At 37.6% G+C, this 22,067-nt stretch overlaps 1 protein-coding gene across 1 annotated transcript; it reads left to right on the forward strand.

The window, feature by feature from the left end:
• Positions 1–18,667: 18,667 nt before the first annotated feature.
• ACL5 (S-adenosyl-L-methionine-dependent methyltransferases superfamily protein) lies at positions 18,668–21,331 on the forward strand. The gene is made up of 10 exons (XM_079017082.1): positions 18,668–18,902; positions 19,167–19,233; positions 19,335–19,429; positions 19,668–19,770; positions 19,926–20,014; positions 20,146–20,302; positions 20,447–20,522; positions 20,746–20,804; positions 20,892–21,028; positions 21,121–21,331. The coding sequence occupies exons 1-10, from the start codon at positions 18,760–18,762 to the stop codon at positions 21,203–21,205; spliced, it is 1,011 nt and encodes a 336-aa protein (XP_078873208.1). The 5' UTR covers positions 18,668–18,759; the 3' UTR covers positions 21,206–21,331.
• Positions 21,332–22,067: the final 736 nt, after the last annotated feature.

Genomic DNA, 22,067 nt, shown 5'->3' on the forward strand with positions numbered 1-22,067 from the left:
ATACACCATTAAAATCTAAGTGTCATAAGATTCCCTCCTTCATGAAAATGACTGTGAGGAAATGCTTTCACTAAAAGAGTTTTTAAGAAGATAGTGATTGTGAAATTGTATTCTCGAATTCGATTATGGTTACGGTATCCCTTTCCATGATTCGAATTAAGAGATTTGGAAATTAGTCTTAATTGTTTAGACACACATATGAGCTATCTAAAGGAAAGGTGTAGATAAAGGATTATCAAAGCATTAGGTATTAGAAACATGAACTTAAGAAATTGAATAGGTATTGTTTTTCTGAAAGTTAAGTTGTTTCTGGATACATGTCAAAGCTAGTGGGAGCATAAGTGTTATGTTTATAATAATCATCATGATAGTGGGAGCATAAATGTTATGATTGAATGATTATTGAGGCAAGTATTGCAAGTTAGCAATATTAATTATAGAAAACAAGAGTCATACTTTGCAAAGTTGTAAGGGTTGAATAGTTGTTTTGCTATAATTAAGGGAGAGAATATTATGCTTCGTTTCAAATCTAAAGGCTTAGGTTGTGGAATGTTAATAATTTTAGTCAAGGATACATAGTGTTTTCTTAAATTTCGATTATGATTACGGCATTCCTCTTCATAGTTCGAATTGTAAGAACGTAGCACATAAAATATTATGGCAGAAAATTGATAAAGTATCAAATCTTTATGTAAGACATTATGCATCGTGTCCCATACGCTTCGGGTATATGATCGATTGCAAAATTCTATAATATTTGACCATTCTAAAATTTTCCAAATGTCTAGAGCATTTAGAGGGAAAAGGACAAGAATCGGTTTTGACTAAGATAATTAAACAACTATCAAAGGACAATCCAAAGTTCGCCAAGGATTGGTCGCTTGTGAGTAGTTGGGAGTATAGTATTGAATGGACCATATCGACATTATTATGAATAGATAAGATTCTATTAAGAATCAGTTTTCATATGGAAAATATGGAAATGCTTCCATATTGGGAGTTGGACATTAAGAATCTATGACTAGATTAGAAACTTTTATGCAAAAAGATGTTCAAAGGAATGTACTTTGAGTGAGAGACATCACATCTAAGGAATTGTATTGTAGCAATCTTCGATAGAGGACTTTGTAATATCATTGGCAATAGTCATTGTGACTTTTGTGCTATGACATTACGAAAGGATCATTGCATAAAATGTTAGAATCTAGCATATTCTATAAGTGGCAAGAATTTGATATTCTTTCACTTGTGATAAGGATTGGGAGTTGTGAAATGAGTATGATTGGAAAGGTGTTCATTTGATCTATTTCACAAAGTAACGACTGTAGGTTAGCATTGTGTGCATGCTAAGAGCATGGGACAAGTGTGGTAAGCAATTCAAGTAAGAAGTTGATTACCCGAAACGACAAATAATGAGTAATCAATATGGTGATAAATAAAAGGTGTTTTATTTATACTCAAAGGTTGAGGCCATGTGAGATTAGTATTATTCTTGTGTTTCACTTTGCATGTTTTGATTTCCTGAATAATTTAATTGATTAAGAAGAGTCAAATTATTCGAACGGGCCACAGTCGTTCATATGTTGGAAGTAGGAATGAATGAAGACAGTCGTGAATTGGTGTGTGGATTGTCTAAAGAGTATTAGACATAAGCAAATGTTTGCTGCAACCTTCATGAGTGCTTATGAATATGATTTGAGCATCGGATTAAACCCACGCTCACTTGGATCACTTCATGGATTCTATCACGAGTGATTGGTGAGACGATAATATCTTATATTCTTGAAACCGAGATGTGTGAGTTGTATCTTGCGAGTCGGTTGCACATTGATAATATGTAAACGCACAAGTAACTTGGTCTTATAAAACATATTGTTGTGTGTGAGTTGGTGAGTGAGTGAAAGCGAACATTGAGTCAAAGTTTATCCATTTCTTTTATCCAAAGTAGGATAAAAGCGATATCTGTGGGCCCCTCGATGATTTAGTGATGGCACCTAAGCGCTTGGCCAAGCTAGGACTAAATTGATGTGTTCAATTGTAGTCTGTTGTCATTCGTCATAAATTTGAATTCGGGAAACAGTACATAGACAGAGAGAATGATTTAGATCCATGTCTCGGTCTATACGATATCTATAATGGAGGAATATATGATCCCTTATCTAAAGGACACGCGTATCTGATAAGATCAGAGTTGACAGCAGCTTTAGAAAGCTACGATTGCAGATCAGGATCTGAGGTCATACGCGGAATAGTTATTAGACTTATCCAAGTGGGAGACTGTTGGATTAGTGTCTAAGTCCATAACTATTTTGGTATGTACTTGACCCGATGGTGCATGGTCCTTTTGTGTTGCCTTCACCAAAGCAACTTGATAGGATGAATTATGGAGAGAAAGGATTAAATATGATTTATTAATATATTATGAGAATAATATATTAAAGGAGAAATCATATTGTTTAATTAATATTAGTCAAGAATTAAGTTTGTGGCTAAAAGACATTAAATAAACTTAAGGGACTAGAACTGTCAATTGTATGATAGTTGAATATTGGGCTAATAGACTCCATATTAAAGGGGTGGACGAATTCTATGGGAAACCCATTAGAAATCGCCCAAAGGCCTTTAAGAAAGGAGTACATGGGTTGCTTAGGGCCTAAGCATCCAAATTAGGGTTTCCTTGTTAGATAACCCTAATAGCCTCACTATTTAAGGAACCCTTGAGCCCCAAAAACGTGGTGAACTAATTGGTTAGGGTTTCCACACGTTTTGGGCAGCCTCCTTCTCTTCTCTTCTTCATCCTCTTGCTATTGGTGTTTGTGAACCATTAGAGGAGTGACATTTGTCACTCTAGGCTTTCTAAAGTCAATACAAGAAGGATTTGAGATTGTTATTGCTACATAACAATCAAGGTATGATCTAAACCCTAATTCATATGTTATATTGATTATCATATATTAGATCTAGGCTTTATAGTCTTGGATGAATTGCATGTACAACAGAGAAACCTAGATCCAAGCATTAGGGTTTGTATGAGCACATAGGATGTTCTTATAGCTAAAACCCAACAAAAAGAGCTCATATAGACCTTGGATTTGAAAGAATAATCATTTAGGATGTCCTAATCCCCAACAACCATGGCTAAGAAGCATAACTCTAACCCAAGAAGAGATCTAAGCAACTAAGAAGCAAGGAGAGAACTTGATACCTCAAAAACTAGGAAAATAAGACAGGGATTTTGGATCCAAGACTTCTTCTTCAAGCCAAGCAAATCCTAATTCCTTAGCTCCTTCAACAAGCTCCAAAAATGAAATCTAAAGGCTCTCCCCAAGCTCTCACACTAAACAATGGAAGATAAGGCTTGATTTTAGGGTTTCTAGACAGAGGAGCCTGGTAAGGAGGCCAGCTAAAGTGTAACCACGTAAATTTTCAAACCAAAATTTTCAATTTAAAAACACATTTATCTCAATAATAAAATCACAAAATGTCACAATGTAAAATCATCAAATCTCATATCCAAAAAATTTATATATCAAAACTCTAGGAACCTCTCATTCATAATTCAATCTATAATGTGTGTACAATCAAGTCGGCACCTTCTCATGCTCTTGAGAAGTACCTAAAACACATAACACATAACACGATAAGCATGAAGCTTAGTGAGTTCCCTAAAATACCACACACATCACGTTAGCCACTTGAGGCTAACTCCATACAACCCTCCGGTCAATATGTTCTTGTGGAGACCCTCCAATCCTACAACTAGGGTGAACCCTCCGATCCTAACTCAATAAGCTCATAATAATAATACTCAGCACAACTAACAAAAACATAATTTAGAATATCACAATACACAGATAAGCACATAGGACATATCAGTCACACAAAGATACCATTCATGGTAAGTATAGTGAGAAGACTCACCTCGTAATCTAGCAAGTAAATGTCTCGTACACGGAAATCTCGAACTAGTCTCCGCCTAACACATAAGATGATTATCTCTAATTAATACACTACTCATACTCAAATACACCAAAGGTTGTTCTCTCTTTCTCTCTAATTCTCGGAATGCGTAAAAGACCATTTTATCCCTCCATGGTCTCCATTACTCATGTTGACCAAACCCTAAAGTCAATAGAAATTAAACTCGAGTCAATAGTCCAGGTTTGACCTGACTCGCCAAGTGCACTCATGTGACTCATCTAGTCCACTCGTTCCTCAGAAGTCTTATGAAGGTCCAGCTCATCGTGAAAACCCCTAATCGACTCGTTTAGTCAACTCATCGACTCGGTGAGTCCATTCAGACTAATGACGTAAGACAATTTCAAGGTAGAAAACCCTCTCATACTCTAGATCAAAGCTCTCAAGGCTCGCTTATCACGTAAATCCACAAGCTTTACATTCATGCATGGCACTTAGGGCTTGAAATGCCAAGAATATGCTCTATTAAGGGTTTTTCACTCAAAGGCTCTATTATGGCTTAACAAAGCAGGGACCTTTGGACTCTAGGGACCTCACAACGTCCAAATCTGAGGTCCAAATCTCTATATGAGCTTAATACATTCAAAGTCCAAATATTAGATGGAAAAGAAGCCCTAAACTCAAATAGTATGAGATCTACCCAAACTAATAAGAAAGGTATAAACTTTATAACTTTTATAGAAGCTCTTAGATGAATAGAAACACATCTAACATCCTCCTCTCATTTCTTTATTGAAATCCTTCTCTTCTCCTCCAAAAATGCACCAAGATACTCAATATTATCTCAACAATCTCTCTATTAGCTCAAAGGGCGATTAGGGTTTCTCTTAGTGAAGGTAAGCAGCTGATGAGCCGTAATGAGGCTAGAAGTGCCCGTAAATAGGCCCCAAACCCAGGGATTTAGGGTTTCACTTCACAACGGCTACTCGGCGGGTAGACTCTCTGACTCGTCTAGTAGATCATTAATCCCACATGACACAATTCGAATCTACTCGACGAGTTGTAGCACCACCTCATCGAGTTGCTCAATAGTCCTCAAAAATAAATAAATAAATAATATACCAGGAAGTTCGGATGTTACAATTCTCCCACACTAGAATCAGACTTCTCCCTCGAAGTCATGCTCTGGAAATAGCTCTGGGTACTGGTCTCGCATCTCGGATTCCAGCTCCTAAGTTAAATCGGACCCTCTTCGATGTTGCCAGTGAACCTGAACCAGGGGCACTTCCTTTTTCCTCAGAACCTTAACCTTTCAATCCAAGATCGCAATCGGGCTCTCAATCTAATTTTGGCTCGCATCCACCTGAATGTCCTCTAATTGGCACCACTGTCATCTCATCGGCTACACACTTCCTCAGCTGAGACACGTGGAAGCTGTTATGGATCTGACTCAACTCTGCAAGTAGCTCTAACCGGTATGCTAACTTACCCACTCTGGCGGCCACTCTGAAAGGACCGATGTATCGAGGCCCCAGCTTGCCCCGTTTCCTGAATCGAATCACCATTTTCCAAGGGGATACCTTCAGGAGTACAAAATCTCCGACCTAGAACTCTATCTCGGATCATCTCCTGTATACATAACTCTTCTAGCGACTTTGGGTTGTCAATAATCTCTGTCTGATGTGTTGAATCTGCTCAGTCGTCTTCAGCACTATCTCAGTGCTACCCATCACTCGCTGCCCTACCTCTCCCCAACAAATGGGAGTCTGACACCTTCTCCCATAAAGAAGCTCAAAGGGAGGCATACCAATACTCAAATGATGGTTGTTGTTGTAAGAAAACTCGACCAAGGGCAAATAAGTGTCCCAACTTCCTCCGAAATCCATAACACATGCACGCAACATGTCCTCAAGCATCTGAAACGTCCGCTCGCTCTGCGTGTCGGTCTGCGGATGGTATGCGGTACTGAAATGTAACCTGGTACACAACTCCTCATGAAATATCTTCCAAAACCTGGAAGTACAGAGCATGTCTCGATCTGACACTATCGAGGCCGACACTCCATGCCGAGCTACCACCTCTCTCACATAAATCTCGGCCAGTTTCTCTGCAGAAGAACTCTCACTGATAGCGATGAAGTGAGCGCTCTTTGTCAGCCGGTCTACAATCACCCAAATCGTGTCAACTCCACGCGCAGTCCTCGGTAACTTGGTGATAAATTTCATAGAGATCTGCTCCCACTTCCACTGGGGAATCTCCAGAGGCTACAATGGACCATGTGGACGTTGGTGCTCTTCCTTGACCCGATGGCAGGTGAAGCACCTCTGAACTACCCAGGCAACATCCCTTTTCATATAGGGTCGCCAGTAATCTCTCTTCAGGTCCAAATATATCTTAGTGGCCCTGGGATGGATCGAGAATCTCAATCTATGCGCCTCCTCCATCAGTATACGTCGAGCTCCGCCTGTATAGGGAACCCAATTCCGTCCTTGGAAATTCATAACCCACGACTGTCCTTCACAAACTCAGACACCTGGTCAATCACCTACTCCCTCTTGCGGTTTTTCGGTCTCACGATCTCCACCTGGGCCTCTCGAATGGTATCTAAGACTGGAGTCATCATCGTCATCCTCATACACACATCTCAGATCGGAGCACTCTTGGGTCTACAGCTCAGGGGGTCGGCTACCACATTAGCCTTGCCCGAATGATACAGGATCTCGCAGTCATAGACTTTCACCACATTCAACCATTTCCTCTGTCTCATCATTAGGTTGGGCTGATCGATGAGATACTTCAGGCTCTTGTGGTCCGTGTAAATGGTACACCGAACCCCATACAAATAGTGGCGCCAGATCTTGAGGTCGAACACCACCTCCCCCAGCTCTAGATCATGGGTGGGATATCTCGTCTTATGAGGCATCAACTGCCTCGATGTGTATGCTATAACGCTCCCCCTATGCATCAGCACCACACCCATCCCCGATATAGATGCATCGTAGTATACCAATAATTCCTCCACTACCTCAGGAAGGGCTAACACCAGGGCTTCGCACAATCTCTGGCGAAGCGTCTCAAATGAGGTCTACTACTCGGGACCCCAAATAAAAGTAACACCATTCTGGGTCAACCTGGTGAGGTGGACGGCAATCTTGGAGAAATCTATGATAAATCTCTGATAGTAGCCGGCCAATCCCAGAAAACTCCTACTCTCGGATGGGGATCTCGGCACCTCCCATCGCATAGCTGCCTTAATCTTGGTAGGGTCGACCAATATCCCATTCTGATTAATGCGATGTCCTAGGAACTAGACCTCTTGTAACCAGAATTCACACTTGGAGAATTTGGCATACAGCCTCTCCGATCTCAAAACTCTAAGAATCTCTCTCAGATGCTCCTCATGCTGCTCTGTAGATCTCGAATACACGAAGATATCATTGATGAACACGATCACCGATCATTCCAACATTGGCCTGAACACCCAGTTCATGAGATCCAGGAATGCCACCAGTGCGTTGGTGAGCCCAAAAGGCATCACCATGAACTCGTAGTGCCCAAAACAAGTCCTATAGGCCGTCTTCTGGATATCCTCCTCACGGACTCTCATCTGATGATATCCAGACCTCAAATCGATCTTGGAAAACCAAGACGCCCCCTGCAACTGATCGAACAAATCATCGATCCTCAGAAGTGGATAACAGTTCTTGACCGCCAGCTTGTTCAACTCCTGGTAATCAATGCATATTCGGTGTGAACCATCCTTTTTCTTGACAAAAAGGATCGATGATCCCTACGACGAGCTACTCGGCCTTATAAACCCCTTCCCCATCAACTCCTGGATCTGTGAGGATAACTCTTGCATCTCTGGTGGCAAAGGCGATAAGGGGCCTTGGCGAAAGGCGCCGCTCCTAAAACCAAATCAATCTGGAACTCCACTTGCCTCTCGGGAGGTACACCCGGTAACTCCTCGAGAAAAACATCCAGAAACTCCCTCACTATCATAACCTTGACTATAGAAGTCGGCCTCTCGGGAGCAAACCGCGTATCCATCAGATACGCTAGAAAACCCATACAACCCTATTGTAAACTCTGCCTCGCCCTATCAGCAAAGCAGAAGGCTGACCTAGATCTGGTACCCTCACATACACTATAAGCACTCTCCCATTGGGGTCTCGTATGGTCACCAACAGATGCTCGCAGTCGATCACGACTCCAAAATGGCTCAACCAATCCATGCCCATGATGACACGGACGTCTCCCATCGCAATCGGTACCAGATCAATCGGAAACTCGACACCAAACATCTCTAGCACACATCCTCGGAACACATCAGTAGCGAAAACCGCATGCTCGTCAGCTATAGAAACCCTCAAAGGTCGACTCAATACCTCACATCGGATACTGATGTGATGATTAAAAGCTAAGGACACGAAAATAACACTAAAGTAGGTACAAAACTCACAAGAAATGTACCTAAATATAGCACAGAATAAGCACAATAAATCTCAAAATAATTAAATAAATAAGGAAATACGTACCACCGACGACATCAGGTGCTACGCGGACCTCTTCCGTTGTCAGTTTAAAAGCTCTACCACTAGCCCTCGGAACCTCGGCCTTCACCGGCCGACTATCAGAATCATGAAAAGCAGAAGGTGCAGATCTCTGTGTTGATCCCTAACGAAGCTGGGGTCACTCGGCCTTCTGGTGGCTGGTCTGGTTGCAGTGGAAGCAAACTGCAAACCCCTTGCGGCAATCTTTCTCCATATGCCCCTCCTTGCCACATTTGTAGCAAATCCCCGCTCGGCACGACCCCTCGTGACTCTTGCTGCACATTCCACAAGTGCGACCCTTCTTGCCACCAGTCCTCGAATCAGTGGCCTTAGCCCGCTTCGTTGCCGGCTGCAACTGCGCCGGCCTCTAGTCTCTCCCCTGAGACTCTGCATCCTCCCTGACCCGAGTCTCCAGCTTGATCTCCTTCCTCCATGCAATTTCCTGAAGCTCAGCAAATGTCCGATAAGACGATTTCATTACGAACTCTCGAATATCCCTTCTCAAAATACTCAAATACCGGCTCATGCGCGCCAGCTCAGTCAACACATGCTCAGGGAAGAACAACACCCTCTCATGAAACATTTGCATAATCTTAGTCACCAAATATGTCTTCTGCTTAAGAGACAAGACTCTTGGGCCAACCGTTCCCTCTCCATCAGGGGCACATACTCATCTTGGAACATCACAATAACCCTCCCCCAAGTCACTGCATCATGATCTGCATGAGTAAAACTGGCCGTCACAAACTTCCACCAGTCCTTCGCTCCCGAGCGAAGCTGGTTTAGCGCGAACCGTACCCGCAAATGCTCTAGGCATGAACAGGTGTAGAAAAACCCCTCAATATCAGAGATCCATCTCATCGCAGCAATTGGATCCTGAGTCCCATCAAAATCTGGTGGCTTCATGTTGCTGAACTCCCGGTATAGCAACAAGTCACCTCCCTATGGCCTAGCAGCAGTGACAGCTGAGGTGGCTGCAGCAGCAGCTGCCTCAGAAACTAAAGCATATCGCTCATCAAACATCTCGATCAAAGTGGTCTTAATAGACCCAAACATTTTTGGCATAGCCTCTCGTATGGCTACAGTCACCTCGTCGTGAATCATCTTGCGAATCTCATCATCGCTAACTCCACTACTCTATGGGGTGTGGCGTGTACCCACCATGATGTCTCTGAAACACATAACAAAATCATCAAAGACTCGCTCGAGCATACTCACACTCGACTACTCATCCCTACTTTCTCCTTAGCATCCTAAGGATTCGTACTTGGATTGCATACAGACTGGGTGCTTTCAGTAGTACGGGACAAATACTACCTTCCACACCCCACCTGTAGTCACCCCAAGTCCTCCTCCTAGGATTCTAATTCACAAATACTCTATATCTCATGAATCACATACTACTCTCTCATTAGACCCCTCTTAAGCTCATCTAGGTATCTCTTCCTATATTATCTCCCGACACAGAACTCGGCACATACTCAGAGAAAATAACTGATAACACTGGTCAAAAGCGTCTCCTAGGCTAAGGCATCACTAATCAGGCAACTCTAGCCCTAGAATATGAAATACCAAGCCTACTCTCTAGCATGCAATTCTAATTAAAATATCTCATAACACAAAAGTAAGGGTATTTTAGGAAATCACCATTCGGGCTCTGACTGATTGTACACACCGTTCCAACTCGTTTTCTCTTAAAAGTCTTTATCGTTTTAGAAAAATCATTTGTTTTGAAAACTTTTCTCAAATTCTCAGTTTGAGCCCAAACACACCCGGAGGTGCATCCGGATCCCTCAAACCAAGGGTCTGATACCAACTTGTAACAACGTAAATTTTCAAACCAAAATTTTTCAATTTAAAAACATATTTATCTAACAATAAAATCACAAAATCTCTTAATGTCAAATCATCAAATCTCATATCCAAAAACTGTATATATCAAAACTCCAGGATCCTCTCAATCATAATTCAATCTTTGATGTGTATACAATCAAGTCAGTGCCTTCCCGTGATCCTAAGAAGTACCTGAAACACATAACACATAACACGGTAAGCGTGAAGCTTAGTGAGTTCCCTAAAATACCACACACATCACGTTAGCCACTTGAGGGTAACTCGATACGACCCTCCGATCAATTTGTTCCAGTGGAGACCCTCCGGTCCCACAACTCAAGTGGACCCTCCGGTCCTAACTCAATAAGCTCATAATAATAATACTCATCATAAATCACAAAGACATAATGAAGAATATCACAATACACAGATAAGCACATAAGATATCTCATTCACATAAAGATACCACTCATGGTAAGTATAGTGAGAAGACTCACCTCATAATCTAGCAAGTAAAAGTCTCATACTCGTAAATGTCGAACAAGTCTCCGCCTAACACATAGGATAATTATCTCTAATTAATACACTAATCATACTCAAATACACCAAAGGTTGTTCTCTCTTTCTCTCTAACTCTTGGAATGGTTAAAAGATCATTTTGCCCCTCCATCGTCTCCATTACTCATGTTGACCAAACCCTATAGTCAACAGAAGTTAAACTCGAGTCAACAGTCCAGGTTTCACCTAACTCGCCGAGTGCACTCATGTAACTCGTCGAGTCCACTCGTTCCTAAGAAGTCTCATGAAGGTCTAGCTCGTCGAGTTAACCCCTAGCTCGCCGAGCTTTAGCATGCTCCAGCTCATCGGGATAAATCCTAACCGAATCATCGAGTCGACTCATCGACTCGGCGAGTCCATTCATACTCATGAAGTATTCAGACGATTCCAAGGCAAAAACCCTCTCACACTCTAGATCTAAGCTCTCAAGGCTCGCTTATGACGTAAACCGACAAGCATTAGATTCATGCATGGCACTTAGGGCTTGAAATGCCAAGAACATGCTCTATTAAGGGTTTTTCATTCAAAGGCTCTATTATGGCTGAATAAAGGAGGGACCTTTGGACTCTAGGAACCTCACAAGGTCCAGATCTGAGGTCCAAATCTCTATATGTATTTAATCCATTCAAAGTCCCAATATTAGATAGAAAAGAATCCCTTAACTCCAATAGTATGAGATCTACCCAAACTAATGAGAAAGGTATAAACTTTATACCTTTTACAAAAGCTCTTGGATGAATAGCAACAGATTACAACCTCCTCTCATTCCTTGCTTGAAATCCTTCTATTCTCTTCCCATAATGCACCAAGATACTCAATATTAACTCAACACTCTCTCTATTAGCTTATAGGTCTCAGTGAAGATAAGCAGCTGATGAGCCGCAAATGAGGCTATATGATTGGATGACAGCTAGAGATAGGATCAAAATTACCCGATTAAACGCAAACCACACAAACAACAGATCGTTCGAGATACAGTTACACCACTCGAATAATCTTGTTGGGCAAAAACACCAACCTGAATCTACGATACAAATAGACCACGTAGCTTCAAATTAGCTTTCAAAGATCACCTCTAAAACCTGCCAGAAATTAAGATAGTAATGGAAAATTTTCTACACAAACGAGAGAATTAAGAACTTAATCAAATCCAACAAAACTGTTTTCTTATTTTGCAAAACAGGTACAAAACAGCAAGTCAGTAACCACCCATGATGCAACATTCATGGGGCATTAAAAAAACAACTACTTCTAGAAAATCAAACTTAAAGTAAAAATGCAAAATAAAAAAAATAACTGGACATAATTAAAACAAATTCAGATCAGATATTGGACCGGTCAGTTTGGACCAAACTGACTCAAGTTGTATCATGTTGGGCCTGATCAAACTGAATTGGTTCAAGTTGATGGGTCAGATTGAGTGTGGGTCTAACATCCTCCCTTCTTCAGTAAAGTTTGTCCTCAAACTTGGTAGTGGTTCCGTAGGGTCAAAATAAGGTTGCAGATCAGTGACGTTAAAAGTGTCGGATACACCATTGTCACCGGGGAGATCAACCTTGTAAGCATTGTCATTGACCTTGGCGATGATACAAAAAGGACCGTCTGAATGAGGGCTCAACTTGGAACGTCTTTTAGCAGGAAATCTCTCTTTTCACAGATGCACCCACACAAGGTCACCGGGTTGGAACAAGATATGCCTACGACCCTTGTCACGACAATATTTGATACGGTCGTTGTTCTTGGTGATCTTGTGATGAACCTGTTAGTGGAGACGATTGATATCTATGGCCAAATCGCTAGCCTCTTTGCTAAATTTGGATGTCGTGTCAAGTACCACAAGATCCAGGGGTGTCTTAAGATTCATCCCATACACCACCATAAAAGGACTGAAGTCAGTGGTCTTACTAGGGGCACAGTTGTAAGTAAATTCAGCATATGGTAGCAAATCTTCCCACTATTTAAGATTGGTTTTGATGAGGGCTCACAATATTGTTCTAAGGGTACGATTGGTCACCTCCGTTTAACCATCAGTTTGAGGGTGGCTAGAAGTACTAAATTTGAGATTAGTACCCATCTTGCCACAAAGTTTGCCAAAAATGACTAAGAAACTTGACATCATGGTCACTAACCATAGTCTTGGGTACTCTATGAAGACGAACAATCTCACGAAAGTAGAGTGTAGCAACTTGTACAACATCATAAGTAGTATCATAGGCTATAAAATGGGCCATTTTGGAGAAACGGTCCACCACAACCATAGATGAATCTTTGTGACGCACAGTACAGGGCAAACCGGTGATAAAATCGAGACGCACATCTTCCCATGAAGCGACATGAACTAGTAAAGGCATGTATAATCGGTGATGGAAAAGAATGACTTTTTGCACGGTGACATGGTAAACAACGATGTATGAAATGCTCCATATCACAAGTAAGCTTAGGCCAAAAGAAACGTGCCCATAACATCAAAACAGTTTTATCGATTCCTTGGTGACCCGCTAGACCTCCTTCATGGATTTCTTTAATTAGAAATACCCATAAACTGTGTCTTGGAATGCATAGTTGTTGTTGTCGAAAAAGAAATCCATTAAAGAGATGATAGAGACCAACAACATGTGTTTGACATGTGGAAAACACATCTCTAAAATCTGGATCGGTTGGATATTCACCCTTCAAAAAGTCAAAACCAAGGATCGTAGGTTGCAGTGTATTAAGCAAGGAATACATCTGTGATAAGGCATCAGGTCGTTTGCATCGTATCCAAATGTAGCTTTCCATCGTATCCAAGTATATCAACCTTAATGTCATTTGTACGCCAACCGTCTTTCCTTCTTTGTTAACCGACTCACCGGAATTGGAGTTATCACCACTCTGCCGCCGGTTGTTGGATAGAACTAATTCTTGAATTTGTTCTTGCATCGCCTTCATCTGTTTCTCCATATCCTTCTTGTCGGCTTCCATGAGCTCTACAATCTTCTTCAATTTGGTACTACATCGGGTATCCATTATGCTCTGATACCAAATGATAGTCTGAAAAATAGAGACAGGATCAAAATTACCCAATTAAATGCAAACCATACAAACCACAGATCCTTCGAGATACAGTTACACCACTCGAATAATCTTGTTGGGCAAAAACACCAACCTGAATCTACGATACAAATACACCACGTAGCTTCAAATTAGCTTTCAAAGATCACCCCTTAAACCTGCCAGAAATTAAGATAGCAATTGAAAATTCTCTACACAAACGAGAGAATTAAGAACTTAATCAAATCCAACAAAACTATTTTCTTATTTTGCAAAACAGGTACAAAACAGCAAGTCAGTAACCACCCATGATGCAACATTCATGGGGCATTAAAAAAACAACTGCTTCTAGAATATCAAACTTAAAGTAAAAATGAAAAATAAAACAAAAAACTGGATTGAATTAAAACAAATTCGGATCAGATATTGGACCGGTCAGTTTGGACTAAACTGACCCAAGTCGTATCATGTTGGGCCTGATCAAACTGAATTGGTTCAGGTTGATGGGTCGGATTGAGTGTGGGTCTAACACTATAAGTGCCCTTAAATAGGCCCCAAACACAGGGATTTAGGGTTTCAATTCACAGTGTCTACTCGACGAGTCGACTCTCTGACTCACCGAGTAGATCATTAATCCCACGTGGCACAATGCGACTATACTCGACGAGTTGTAGCACCAACTCGTCGAGTTGCTCAATAGCCCTCAAAAATAAATAAATAAATAAACAATATACCTGGACGTCCAGATGTTACACAAAGAACTTAAGGCCTTTAAATACGGTGTAACACCCTAAAAATTAGGGTTTCTCAATCAGCACCCAACTCGTCGAGTCCCCTTCACCATCTCGCTAAGTTAGTCCATAAAAACATGTGTCCCAAAAGCCTCCAACACGTTGAGTTTCCCACCATTAACTCGCTATGTTGGTCCCAAGGAAAGGGAATTTATTTCCATAATTTATCTTCTAGATTTTGTGTGTTACATGTCCCTAACACAAGCTATGGTAAAACAAGGAAGAAATGGGATTAGGATCCCATGTAAGAGTCCCGAAACCTTACCATACTTCAGATCCAACACTCGTTTCATCAAATGGACATTAGAGATCCATAAAGTTGGAAACTTTATGAGCCCCCAACACTATATCAAGCCTACACATGAAAGATGGTGCATAAAAACCTAGATCTAAGCTTATAGATGCATAAAACACTGAACCTGGAAACTCACAACGGTCTAGAAGGTGTGAAAATGGCTGATGGTGAAACTTGAATGATGATTTGACACCCAATATCTATTTTTCCTTCTTCTTGGCATGAAAACACCCAAATAGAGCTCAAAATTAACTATGGAGGGTTAGGGTTTCAAGGGGGAGTGTTAGGTGGTGATGGAGGCTGATGGAGGCTAATAATAAACCCTAGATTCAAGATAATGGGGCATAAATACAATGGAAACTCTAAAGTTCATGGGCTTAGGGTGTAACCTTTCTCACGTCATGAGTACTAATTTGATACGCATTTCTCACTTGTCCTGCCAGGCCACGACCACCCTATGGTCACTTTGTGAAACCTGATTTTCTCTAAAAATCAAGCTTTGACCCCATATAACCTTACATCAATCCATATCGGAAAACGGGTGTTGCATATTCATACCTTATGAATATAACTAGGTTTGTTCTCTTTTATTATCATTTCCTAAAATAATAATTTCCCAATTAATTGTTAAATATTATTTTCGTAAATTAATATTTTTCCAATCAAATACAAGTATTGATAATATTTATTAATAATAAAACTATTCTAATAACTCATCAAAAAGTAGTAAATTATAATTAAAATAGGACAAAAAGTGCTTTGTTACTTTAAATTTATATTTTATAGGTAAAAATTTCATGTTGATAAAAATGAATTAAAACATACTAAAATGAAGCTAAATTGATGAGTTGGAGCAAAATAAAAAATGCTTGCCTAATATAAATTGGTTGATGGACTCCTCTACATTATTTGAGCCATATCTTTTGACTCGTAACTCAAATTAGTGAACTTAAATAAGTTCTAAAATATGTCATATCTTTTTCTAAATCCGTTTGTATCTTGTCCAAAATTAGCCTTGAATCCAAACCAATAAAGTTGGAATTAAGCATGCAATAGATTCTGAAGATGTTTTTCTAGATTTATCTTTCTTGTAGAGATTTCAAATCTCGCCAAGAAATAAGTTGGATCTGAAAATCTATAAATAGAACTCTAATTTTGTCTAGTGGAATGGAACTTTAAAAAAAATAAGAAGAATATAGAAGGAAACGACTATGAAAGGCAGTTTTGAGAGTCTAAAGGCTATATTTCAATCGACAAGCTATTATAAATGTAGAAATCTAAAGATCAAGAGAATAAATCATTAGGATATCACATCATTTACTTTTCTTTCTATAATTATCCAACTTTTTCTTTATCTCATATATGCTCTTTTCAAGATTTGGGATTAAACCCTTTATGGTTATTTGATATTTATGAAACCCTAGTTTTAATGGTCGATTGATATTTGGTTACTCCGAGTTGTTTAATTTATTATGTTTATGGTCAATTAAATAACAATGCATATTAATATTGATTTTATTATGTTTATGTAACTAAGTACATGATTTATGATTAGGTTCATATTATATATCTTGAATCAACTATTTAGTTAACAAATCGAATATTAGAAGTTGACTAGTTGAGGCGTAGATAAATCTGACTAGTGGATTCATCCCTAGGTTAAACATTATAAAGTTGATCTATATTCATGATTGCTCTAATAATTTGGACAGTTTTAGAAGTTACCACTAACCCAAGGACTGTTCATACGAATTAAATCATTATATAATATGAACAGATAGACTGGGTCTAGGAAAACTATACTTGCTAGTAGAAAACTTATGTCATAGGCTTAGTGACTTGACCATTCGATGTAATGAATTTAGGAATCGGCGAACAACGAAGCAATAACCATTACACACAATATAAATCATTAATAGAATGATTATCTTCAGATTGTGTTATATGTATAGTTAGCCTTTATATACTTTCATTTAAAATTAATTAATGAGAAGATACTGATGTATTAGTGCACTTCTGCTCCACATATGTTCGACACCCTTACTTACATAAGTTATGTCGTCATTGAATAGTCTGGTGTAGATAGTCAGTTTGGTTTGTTAGGAATCATAAATATAAAACTAGATTTGTATTTTCAAGTCTATTTCTTTTATTTCACAAGTTTTTGGAATGGTTATGAGATGGAATGCTTTTGAAGTTATCTCAAGATACTATCTTTTACACATCAATTTTACAAAGCAAAATGGGTGGAAAGCACCAATTTACAAAATAAAGTGATGAAATTGCCAATATATAAAAGTCTAGAGACCAAATACACCTATATAAGGAATTTTTGTGGCCATAGTACGGAATAAAAAAGTATATTTGTGGCCCGGGTGTGAAATGCGAAACTTTTGTAGCCAAATTATGAAAAAAAAAAGTTTATTATTTATAAATGGGTTGGTTTTTATTGTTAAAACTAGGGTTTGGACCATCCGCGCGTTGCTGCGGAAGCTCCGGTATATTAAAAAACGCAGTTTGACACCATATATACAACGAAGACGATTAAATCATATAAAATGGAGCACAAAAATATCAAAATAAAACATGGATACAAACAATTGACTTGAAAGTGTATCTTTAAGAAATTGATAAAAAAAAAATTATTAAAAAATTATATAAGGGGCCAAAATGTAACTTTAAAATATAGTAAGTGACAAAATTATAATGTATAAAATACTAATAAATTAACTTTAAAACTATAAGGATTGAAAACTGTTAAATAAAAATTAATTAAGGAGAAAGAATATAAATATATATAAATTTTTAAATTATAAGGATACAAATTGTTACATCAAAATTAGTTTAGGGGTACAAAATATAAAAACAAATAAAAGTAAAGGTTGGAAAATGAAAAAAAAAATTGAAGATAAAAGTTGTTACATAAAAATTAGTTTAGGGGTATAAAATAAAAAAACAAATAAAAGTAAAGGGTGGAAAATGAAAAAAAATACATTAAAATTGGTAGGGGTACAAAATATAGAAACAAATAAAAATAAAAGGTAGAAAATGAAAAAAAATTGAAAGTATGAAATCTGCTTAATATATATAATATGAGATGCTTACGTGGAATGAATAGTAAATCGTCATACATACCAATTTTGGTAATTAATATATATATATATATATATATATATATATATATATATATATATATATATATATATATAATATGGTAGAAAGAGTTATTCTATAAAATAAGGAGAGGAAATAACCAATATTACGAAAATCTAGAGACCAAACATGCTAATATAAAAAAATTTGTGGCCAAAATATGAAATAAAAGTAGACTATTTGTGACCAAAGTATGAAATAAGAAACTTTTGTGACAAAAAAACTAAAGTTTACTATGTTGGTTTTTATTATATATAATAATAATTTCAAGCTAACCCATTTGTTTAGTTAGTATTACTTGTTAAATTATCAACGCTACTTTTTCATCCATATTATACATTTTGGTTTTATTAATAAATAATATTAAAGATCATTTGTTAAAATATACATAAGTCAACCATGCGAACCCTATATCCGAGTAGTATGTTGATGAACATGAGCACTTTTTGTTGGGAAAAAAGAAAAAAATATATATATACACCAAAGGTGGTTGTTGTCGTATTTGGAGATTGTAACTATAAAAAGTGGTCACATTTAACATCCAACACCATCAAACCTCAGCTCTACTTGAAAACATTCCAACCTCGATAACAATCAACACTTCCTCAAATTTTATTTGATCGACACCATGGGTGAAGCCGTTATGTTCCCTCTTACCTTTGATCACCATGAATCAAACAGCATCATACCCGAGAATATGAACGGGAATGACGATTCATGGTTTGAAGAAGTTATCGATGACGATCTTAAATGGTCTTTCGCTTTAAACAGGTTTCATACATCTCCCTTTTTCTCGGTTTTGTTTGCTATGTGTAAGGGTTGTTTGATGAACTTTTGAACAAAACCATTCAGTGGTCACCTCTGAATTGGGCAGCATTCAACCTGCTTTATTCAATTTCTGTACAAAACAAATGTCTCTGAATTGTTAAATAACCATACTTTCTCTAAACCAGAATGCGATTTCAATATAACACTCTAAGACAAATTATTAATGTATTCTTAAGTAATTCTATGTATTTTTTTCCATCTTGAAAGCGTGCTGCATAAAGTGATAAGCGAGTATCAAGACATAGTTCTCTTGGATACAAAGCACTTTGGAAAGGTATATTATGATTATGAGCTTAAGGGCTGAAATTTTCAAATATAGTAAGGGATGCGATATAATAACTAATAAAATTGATTTAATTTATATGTAATGTATAGGCGTTGGTAATTGATGGGAAGATGCAAAGTGCAGAAAGCGACGAGTTCATATACCATGAATGCTTGATTCATCCTCCTCTTTTATCTCATCCCAAGTAATTTCCAGTCTAACCCTTTTTCCGTTTAATATGTATTCCACCTTTTTCATTTGAGAAAATCTTGCGTTTGATAAATATTTAAATTATACGAAATGAAATTAATATAATATTTACACGAATGTAAAATGTTATCTATATTCCTTATTGTAAACATAGATGAAAAGTTAAAATCTTTAAAGTGGACTTGGTAATTAAAATCATGTTGATGTTTCTAGCAAATATATTTTTTTTACAGCCCAAAAGCAGTGTTCATAATGGGAGGTGGTGAAGGGTCTACTGCTAGAGAAGCACTTAAGCACAAATCCATTGAAAAAGTAGTCATGTGTGATATTGATCAGGTTTGTCAGATATTCATCCTCATTATATACTCACATGCAAGATTATGATAACACTTTATCCAACTTACAAATATGAGCTATATATTAATGAACGTTTACGCAAAAAAAGAAAATAGTAAAAATCACTATATATTCTACCAATTTTACAATTGCAGGAGGTGGTTGCCTTCTGCCGTGAACATCTCACTGCAAATAAAGAAGCCTTCTGTAACAAGAAGCTTGACCTCGTCATCAATGATGCCAAGTAAGATCTTACGTAACACTTCTTGAAAAACGATGCTACTGATACTATAATGACGTCATTAAGTGTATGACGTTGTTAATGCGTGGAATTTGACTTATGTATTTCGTTTATATCATTTTTATTGATAAAAGGATTGAATTAGAGGAGAGGAAAGAGAAATTTGACATAATAGTCGGAGACTTGGCTGATCCAGTTGAAGGGGGGCCTTGCTATCAACTTTACACGAAGTCCTTTTATCAGGAGATCCTCAAACCTAAGCTTAATCCCAATGGAATCTTTGTTACACAGGTTCTTTATTGTGATCTTTTACCTAAAAGTACACAAAAAGAAGGGAATATTTTAGTATACTAAAAGCAATAAACAAACAAATAATAAGTGGGACAATTAAAAAGATGAAATAAAGGCTTATAGTTGCTTTTGGTTAACATGCAGGCTGGACCTGCGGGGGTGTTTACACACCAAGAAGTGTTTTCATCTATTTACAACACCATCAAACAGGTCTTCAAATGTAAGAGCAACAACTCTAACCATAACTTATATAAAGTTTAATAGATTGTCACATCATTATTATACTTTTTTTTATATATAGCTCTATCATTTTTTCTTGTAACAAATCAATCTGTATAAAGTTTAATAAACTTCATATCCATTGATTAACTTCAAAGTGGCACCTAGTAATACGGTTAATGTTAACTGACTCATGACTCAAGCTTTTATGATATGTGGTGTAGATGTGGTTGCATACACTGCACATGTGCCTTCTTTTGCTGATGAATGGGGATGGGTTATGGTTTGTTTCCTATTTTGAACCCTTTGGTGTTTTCGTTTTCTTTTTTTGGTGGAAAAGACAAATGAAGTGTGTTTATTCTTGGTTTAGGCATCAGATGCACCGTTTTGTATCGAGGAAGGGGAAATAGACAAGAAAATACGAGAAACGATCAAGGGAGAATTGTTGTATTTAGATGGTGCTTCATTCTGCTCCTTAACAGTTCTTAACAAAATGGTTTCCTCAACGTGAGTCAATAAGCTATTCATCTATCCCTTATAATATATATACATGTGAAGGTCTTTTCGTGTAACATACATTGAAATTCTTTTGCTTCTAGATTGAAAAGTGAGACTCATGTGTACACCGAGGATAATGCAAGGTTCATTCATGGCCAAGGAGTTGGGAAAAAGTTAAACCTTTAAAAGGTTTTCTTATGTTTATCTTCTTTAGAGAACAAATCAAGATGTAAACATTGGTAAAATTATTTGGAATTGGGATTTGGGAGTTTCTAGTTTATAAAATATACACCCACGAATGGTTTCACTTGCTGTCCTTTCTCGACTTGACAATTTTTTAATTTTGATTTCACTTTGGTGGTTGCATAATTCATCTGCTGGCGTGCTTATTTTGATAATTATTTAAGTGGGCATGGTATCGGCTTACGGCAGTAGCTACCAGATCTATTAAAAAAAATTAGGTGTGATGATGACAAGTTAAAAAGTGGCCTCCAACCCTTTTTTATGATAGAAAACTTTAATCATATTATAAAAAGTAAAATTGTACAATTCCACAATTATCAGGGAGCATGAAAAGTTTAAAATTCAAAAAAAATAAAATTAATGATTTAAAAAGATAATTATTATTCAAAAGGGTTCAAAAAAACATCATTTAAGTTTGACATTTTAAAGACACAATTCAAGAAAGGCTTTTGTAAAAAAAAAATATCAACGAACTATATATTTTTGTTTAAATGTTGTATTTATGGTAACAGACATTCAACAATAAAAATTAATTAACGGAAAAAAACAAAAGAAAATGATTCACGAGATAAATTATATTTCAAAATCGTTCAAAAATCACCGTCCAATAATATCATTGTACAAAAGACACCAACAAATTATACATTTTGTTTAAATGTTACCTATTGGTAACTAGTTTTTTTAGGTTAAAGGATAACTTTGCCTAATTATTAGTTACATTACATTAGTTGATACAATTCTCCTTTAAAAAGCAATTTAAAGCTTCTTCTTGAACATACGACTGAAATTTGTGAAAACAAGAGAA

This window comes from Lactuca serriola, chromosome 8 (genome assembly GCF_051521515.1).
Source record: "Lactuca serriola cultivar US96UC23 chromosome 8, Lser_US96UC23_V15, whole genome shotgun sequence".
In the NCBI taxonomy this organism is placed as follows: Eukaryota; Viridiplantae; Streptophyta; class Magnoliopsida; order Asterales; family Asteraceae; genus Lactuca; species Lactuca serriola.